The sequence below is a fragment of the Amphiura filiformis genome, chromosome 17 (assembly GCF_039555335.1).
Source record: "Amphiura filiformis chromosome 17, Afil_fr2py, whole genome shotgun sequence".
NCBI lineage: Eukaryota > Metazoa > Echinodermata > Ophiuroidea > Amphilepidida > Amphiuridae > Amphiura > Amphiura filiformis.
In genome coordinates, this window is record NC_092644.1 from 8,486,320 (window position 1) to 8,494,744 (window position 8,425).

Genomic DNA, 8,425 nt, shown 5'->3' on the forward strand with positions numbered 1-8,425 from the left:
TTAAGGATCACTTTGTTGGAATCTTTTGAAAGGAAATCCTAACCAGGAACTCTTCTGGGAGTATCCTGTAATGTAAGGAGTTCAACATTATTACTGAGTGACACTTAATGTATGTTCAAAGTGTTTCATATAACATTATGTCGGCAACCTACTCTTAAATCTTACTAATAATGAAATAAACTGTTTTTATTGCATCAGATGTGGGATCACAAGTTCATGTCCTCTAGTATGTTTCAACTTTTTTAGCAATATCAAAGTCATACATTCTGGATTACAAAAAGATTCATGACACTTATATAGTCAACGACTTTAATGTTACAAGTTGATAAAGAACACTTTATCTTTAAAATTAAGGGGCAGTACTAGTATTCCCAGACCTCAAGGAATTTAAACATAGTTGTACACAAGTTGTTTAAAGACACTCTATCCTTGGGATTTTTAAGTGGTAAACCACTGTGAACTTTACATTAGAACTTTCACATATCCAAGTTTGGAGACCTGTGACTGCTCTGTGAAAGAAGTGGATAAGTGCAATAGTTGCCATGTGTAGCTGTCATGTGTAAATGAGTACGATATATTATTGGTAAATTATGCTTTACAAATCCACTTGATTACTCACGTTTTTACACGTTTCATCTTCCTACGGAAGACTTCATCAGTAATGTGATGAACCAGCAACACTCCTACTCTCATCTCCAGAGGGTGTAGTTCTTTGCAATAGCTGGTCATATACATGATTGAGTGAGTATGTCCCTTCATCGCGGTTGATAACGTTGGCCCCCCGTTTTCTGATCCACATTGCTTATCTAATCCATCTGGTTTGCTTACATGAGTCTTTGTCGATTACTTTGGCTCCGTCCCAATCAGTAACATGGTTTTGTTGCGAAACATGATCTGTGATGGCGGACTTGTTAATTTCATCAACAGCGCGTGTGAATTTCCTCTCTGTTAACTTTTTCAGATTCTTTTAAATGTTCTTTCAGTCTTACCCCGAAAGGTCTGCCGGTTTCCCCAATGTACGACTTCTTGCAACTTTTGCATGGTATTTCATAAACACAATCGCAAGTTTTGGTGGCTTCTATTTTGTCTTTGGGGTGTACAAGGTTTTGTTTCAGCGTATTGTGTGGTCTCATCGCTGTCTGGATGTTATGCTTTTTAAACACACGTTGCAGTCTTTCGGACACGCCTTGGACATAGGGTATCACTACCATGCCCTTACTTCTTTCTGTGTTCTTGTCCTTTGCTTTCTTCTTCGCTTTGGTCTTATCACTGATCTGTTGTTTCACTTTTTCAATCGTCCAGTTAGGATATCCACATTGATTTAGCGCATGCTTGATGTGTTCCTCCTCCTGTTGTTTATCCTCCTCTTCCGTTACAATCGCGTCTTTCCGATCAAGCAATGTTCTGACTACACCCAATTTTTGGTGTAAGGGATGTAGCGAAGCAAAGTTTAAATACTGGTCGGTGTGCGTTTTCTTTCTGTACACTGTTGTCTTTACCGAACCATCTTCTTTCCGATTGATCAGCGTATCGAGGAAAGGTATTTTTCCTTCTGCTTCTTCCTCATGCGTGAACTTAATGTTGTTGGTTGGATCCGCTTTGTTGAGGTGATCTGTCAGTTCTTGCGTAGTGCCCTTTGGTATAATCTCGAGGATATCGTCGACATATCTTTTCCATAATTTTGGACGACACGCGATGGGTGCATTGGCTATGGCTTTTTGTTCCAGCCATTCCATAAAAATGTTTGCGATGATCGCGCTCACTGGGCTTCCCATGGCCGCTCCAAAAATATGTCGTCGTCAAGACAAATTCAAGTAATTCAATAATGTCCTCGGTGTTAAGTAATGTTCTTTGTTTCAGCGTGGTGTCCTTGTCCAGATAATCTCTCACTATCTCCAGCGTTTTATTGATAGGGGTATTCGTGAACAGTGACACGACATCATGTGAATTAAAAATGTCCTCGTCGTCAATTCTGACCGTAGCTAGTTCTTCCGCTAATTCCCGCGAGTTGGTGACATGATGGGCTGTCTTTCCTACCATGGGGGACAGAATCTCCGCTAACGCTTTAGATGTCTGATACGCGATGGATCCAGTGTAATCCACAATTGGTCTGACCGGGTTCATCACATTACTGATGAAGTCTTCCGTAGGAAGATGAAACGTCTAAAAACGTGAGTAATCAAGTGGATTTGTAAAGCATAATTTACCAATAATTGATATCTACAATCCTGATGAACTTATTCAAGGAGTACAATATATTGTGTGTAAATTGCCAAATGTTCACAGGGCAGCTATTGCACTTGCCCACTTCTGGCACTGAGCAGTTGTATTATCATGATAATGGATGTATAAACACCAGCAGCGACCAGCTGCAAACACTTTGATGGTCATGGAATCTGGGCTCTCTGTTGGTGTTGGAACCTGGTGCTTGGTATGGGACCTTGGCACACAATTGGCATTGAACCTGCTCTCCCTTTCATGATCAGAGTCTGGGGGCATTCGGATAGGTGTGCATGGGACCTTGGTGCTTAGATACATGTGGGACCTTGGTACCAGATAGTCATGCGACCTGATGGCCATTTGATGAGCATGAAATATCTATGAGCACTTTGATGGGTGTGTGACCATATAGACCTGATCACGTGATACGACTTGTTGGCACAGAACTTTCCAGGAGAACATAAAGGGCTTGTGGTGATGATTGTTAATGTTAACCTTTTGGTCACTTCCGTTGGTGTGGCACCAAAACATCCTGACAAAAGCTAGAGGCTTTGATTAGTATAGGACTAATGGGCATTCACTCTTAGCAAAAAGGGTGCCAATTAGAACCTATATGGAACTTTATCTCTTGAACCCTCAAAAAAGGTTCCAGGAAATCCAGGAACCCTTTTGGGGAACCCTTAGAGATTCTATAGCATGCACAGAGAACCTACAAAGGTTCCCCAGTGTGCCTTAAGAACCTTTAGTGGTTCCTTTGAAAGGGTTCCATATACGGGACAAGCGAATAACCCCTCTAGCACCCTTTTTTCTGAGAGTGTTCCTTGAAATGCAGCTCAGATGTCATTGGTGCCTGCTCCGCAGCCGACCAGGAGTTTCTGAGTTGTGTTACTGACTATTCATGATATCAGCATGAAATTTGAGACTGTAGTACAGTATTAAAATCGCATGTTTCAATACTAGTAATTATATATACCCTTCATACTGATCTTTGTAGGGCCGTCGTGTGAATATCGGTGCATCGATATCACGATAAAGTATTAGGCCATTCTGCACCATGACATTCATACCATATCAGTAAACATGCCATGTATCGTATGACAAAACCAATTAGCCCAACGAGTTAAATATGACATATTTAATAGACCTTAAACTTTTAGTCACACTGATTAAAATCGTCAATCCTTGCCCCATATTGAATATTTTATGTTATGATTTTATACACACATATCATATTGCTTACAATCTAAGGCTAGCTTCAGACTCCGTATTGTACGTACAATATTGTATGTACAATACTTTTCGTGACGTCAAAAAGTATTACACGTGCAATAAATATACGTGCCACGACGAGTTGAATCAGATTAAATAACGCGCTATAACCCTGACGGTTCATTGTTTGCTAAATCCAAGCGAGGACACCAGAAAATCTATGCAAGATAAATTTGTACTGCTGCTGATGAAAAATCCTAGAGTGCGTTTTGAGGTTCTTTCTGCACTTTACCAGTAGGCCTAATAAATTCATAAAAAAATAAAAATCAAATAAAGATTTAGGGCGAATGCTTTTACTCACTGCTCATCTGATCCACTTTCCCAGGAAACTAAATACCGACGCTCCTTAGTTTTTCCCTGACTTTCCAGACATAATTATGAGTAAACATCAAATTTAATGTTTACAAAACAATCAAATATATATACATTCGTTTGCATTTTGTACATAAATATTAATATTAATAATGTACAAACATTAAAAAAGGAGGCCTAAGAGTATGTCTATCTTTAATCATATACTAATTCCGCCATGCCCAAACATATTTTATATATATGAAATCGTGTAATGGCACCCAAATTCCAATAAAAAATAAAAACAAATTTGTTATCAAATACACTATAGGCCTATACACAGGAATTTAATAGATGGTGCATTTTAATAAATAAATAGATTAACACGGGTAATGGACGATAAATATTTGGCAATACCGGATTTACCACAGAGCCAGTGGACAAAGAAATTAATTACAATTAAAACAAATTAAATGAGAAAATGAAAGCAAGGACTTTTGGTGTTCAAAGTATTGTTTTAGAATGCGAAGGAGTCCTAAATGTTATCCTGGCCCAGGACGCTGATTAATGTAAATTCGACCCATAGTTATTTTATCTGCTTTTGCCAGCATTCAACCTGTTCAATGTGATTTGTGCCTATTTTTAATACAATTCCGAAATCTGACGTATCAATGTTGTATCGTCCACAAACTATGATCCGAGACTATTTCATTTGACACGGTTGTATGGATTTCAAAAGATTGGTCCTATAATAGATATCGATTAGAGAATTACAGCAAGAGGCTTTGAGGATGCCGTAATCCTCTTGACAATCAACCAATCAGAGAGACATATTTCAGAATTATGTTCGTATATTTGAAACTCTTTCAACTCTGAAATATATATTTCAAGTAATCTCGTTTCACATTAACACGTTTATGGATGTATTGGGATGATCATAAGTAGGTCTATAACATACACCATCATAACATGCCTCAACGATATCAACATGTAAAAAGATGTTGCAAATTCATAACACAACGTGTTATAATGTATAATATTATATGCCAAAACAATAAAAATATCAGTATCAATCAAATCAAAACCAGAATAAATACATAGGCCTACAAATAATACTTAAGAAACTGAATAAATCAATATATGACTAAATGTAAGTGTAAATGAATCGCTAAATCAATTAATCAATCAGTAATCAATCAATCAATCAATAAATAAATAAATAAACAAATAAATAAATAAACAAATAAGCCTAAATAAATAAATCTATAAATAAATAAATAAGAACTGAATGTGCCATTTATATTATTATTACAATTTTAATATTATTAATATCGTTAGTATTAATAGGCCTTTTAATATTAATATCAATCAACCAATCAATCAATAAATAAATAAACAAATAAATAAATAAACAAAAAGGCCTAAATAAATAAAACTATAAATAAATAAATAAGAACTGAATGCGCCATTTATATTATTATTACAATTTTAATATTATTAATATCGTTAGTATTAATAGGCCTTTTAATATTAAGTACAGTTGAATACAAAAAGACATAAAAAGATGTTCATCATTCCGTGCACGAACACTCACTAAATTTACCACTCTTAGAAATTTGGCAACTACGTATCAATTAAGCAACCAATGATTGTAGCACAATATATATTTTCCCGGTACATACTATTTATTGCACGTGTAATACTTTTTGACGTCACGAAAAGTATTGTACATACAATATTGTACGTACAATACGGAGTCTGAAGCGCGCTTAAAGGATCAGTTTACAAAGAAAAAGGTATGTGACATAATATTGCTAAGATCTCAAATATCCGAATCGATCAGGATTCAGTTCTTTAACCCCAACCTGCTTCTGCACATTTACAATGAACTTTTATTGGGTTGGGTACAAAAACTCATACTCCTCAAATTGATGTCAAATTTTGAGCTATTGTTGTTAAAAGGAGGCTAATGGACTTTGACGTTGTAAATGAGGTTATTTTGGCTTATAGCGTTTAATAACGGGAGATATGGATGACATGAAGTAAAACACCCGGGAAAGTTGTGAATATTACTAGGTCTAGCATGGTACTGAACTAAACTAAATTTATCCCGGGATGGGAAATTTATCAACTTAATATGGAAAGTGATATACACAAGAGATTTGCATGGGTGTGATTTGGTTTATTTTGAAAATAAATGTTGCATGTACTATTTGGACTTATAATAACCAATCAGACCCGAAGGCATTTAAGAGGTTATTTTATTATTGAAGAAAATAATGTTTTGATTGTGTTATCTGGAAGTGTGTCTCGGGATTTAGGCCCTACGTCAGTCTGATTCGGTAGCAAGATGAAAAAAAGTTAGCTGTAAGATAAAATCTTATTAGGTCACAAATAAAAGTTCATACAACAGTATTCTATAGTTGCTATAGCCGTAGAAATCATCCTTGTTTCGTACCAAGTATGAAGCTTCAGTTGTTGCCGGGTTCGTTTTGTGTTTGGAGAATCGAACATTTTGAGCTTCGAATTCAATGACCCTTTTCAACTTCCTGATTTTGGTTTGAGTTTCGTGATTGGTCATGTTGTTTCCCATTGTCATGCTTATTGTAATTATAAGCTGTAGTAGTGTAATTATGGTGGTTCTGAATACAATCTGAATGTGAAAATCCATCTACCGACACTCGTTAATCATATTAACTGAAACTCGTTAAGCGTACTATTTTGATTCAGAAATGATGGAAACTGAAAAAAGTAATATATTTACAAAATTAACATATTTACAAGCCGCTGAAATCCCTCACTCAGACCACACTAAATGGATATTGGAATTGGAATTAATACTGATACTATTTATTCTTTGAAACTTCCCTTTGGGCTTAACATAGCACGGGAATGGTTTATCCTTATCTTCCTTCAACCGTTTAGCTAATGTTGAACATGCCCAAACTTTTCCTCTAAAATTATTGCAAACGTATTTCCATTCTTTGTTTTAATTGTTTCTTTACCAACAACTGTGTATAATTGTTCCTTCTTTCAAGTCCATCCATTTTAGTATGTCTTTTTTTTGATAACGAATTGATTTTCAACATGCAATTGATCATCTGTTGTAAATGGTGTTTATATGGTGGTTTTACGTCGTAATTGCGAAAATCGGCATTATGAGAAGTGTCGGGAGATGTAATTTCAGATTGTCAAATTTTCATATTCAGATTGTATTCAGAACCACCATAATTACACTACTGCTGTCATGGTTGTAATTTAAGCTGTCATGGTTGTTGCAAATATGTGGACCATCACATCAAAAGGGACCTCTTGGGGGGGGGGGGAATGAAAATTGAGTTATTCATACAAGATAAAAGCTGATTATCTTAGCTCTAAAATGACACCATTTTTATAGGTGTCGGATGTGCCATTCTGAAATATTATCAAAAAATCAAATAGACACTTGCCCAAACATGAAAATCATGTTTTGAGAAAAATTGGTTTTAAAATAAAGGTTTACATTAGAAATGAATTGACATGGGTAATTTATTCTTACATTTGTGCAAATTGTATTAACATTCTGGGTATTTCATATTGATTTTCTTAAAATATACACTTCAAAGTTTATGTTTATGTAGAAATTGAAAAATCGACATTGGACATGATTTTGAGTATATGTAAACTTCAACGGCCTGTATCTCAAAATGCCCAGTGCCGCGAAGAGGTCCCTTTTGATGTGATGGTTCACATATAAGCTCTTGTTGTTAATTTTGCTCCATGCATACCAAAATATCAGTTGCCGAAATCTTGAAGTAAATGTTTTTGGTTTTGAAATCGGGTTAAAAATTCAGCTATGTGATGATGTGTCGTAAAATCGTAGGACGCCGTTGATCAGTCAAGCCAATAGGTGTAGAGTTGTATTTGCTCTGTAAGTATTGTTGAATATGTATGATTGGCGATATAAAAGACTTCTCTTTATCATTATGTGATTATCAGCACACCTGAGATGCGCCTTCCAACTACATCATTGAGATTTGATGTCCAACTCTGAAACTTGAAAAGACCTACTGAATTATAGCATTCGGTCATTTCAAATATTGAGTTTTAGTTTTGGTTTTGGTCACGTGGTTTCCTATTGTTCTGCCTAAGCTCTTGAGTAACGTCATTATCGATATCGTTGTCTGTAGCTCTTGAGTGGCGTCATTATCGATATCTTTGTCTGTAGCAAGCCGTTTCGGTTTTTAATTCAGTTTCTTATATAATCGGAAATTAGGTTTGCAGTTACCTTGATCAACTTCCAAAAGAAGTTTTTAAATTTCGCAGTGCAATATTCACGAGCAGAGAAGTCAAACAAGTCAATCTACATTTGAAAGCGTGATTTAGTTTTGGAAATAGCCTAGGCTTATTTCACTATGAAAAAATATAGACCATGGAAATATTTCCACCGATATGACCGAGACAGTTCTAAACTTATATGACGGCGAACCCGCTAAAAAACACTAATTGTTATGGATTCCTGTCGTAAAAGTATATCCCACAATATACACTATTATACACTTCTCTATTTATATATGCATATCGCATAGGATCGATATAATAGAAAGCTATATGACTTCCAATATAAATTGACTTTTATTTATTACTCGAAAGAAATGAGAAGAGA

At 35.6% G+C, this 8,425-nt stretch overlaps 1 protein-coding gene across 1 annotated transcript; it reads right to left on the minus strand.

Annotated features, from left to right (window-relative positions):
* LOC140138361 (uncharacterized) lies at positions 1–1,775 on the minus strand. The gene is made up of 2 exons (XM_072160269.1): positions 1,220–1,775; positions 1–65 (listed from the first exon to the last, which is right to left on the minus strand). The coding sequence occupies exons 1-2, from the start codon at positions 1,773–1,775 to the stop codon at positions 1–3; spliced, it is 621 nt and encodes a 206-aa protein (XP_072016370.1).
* Between the last annotated feature and the right edge of the window lie 6,650 nt (positions 1,776–8,425).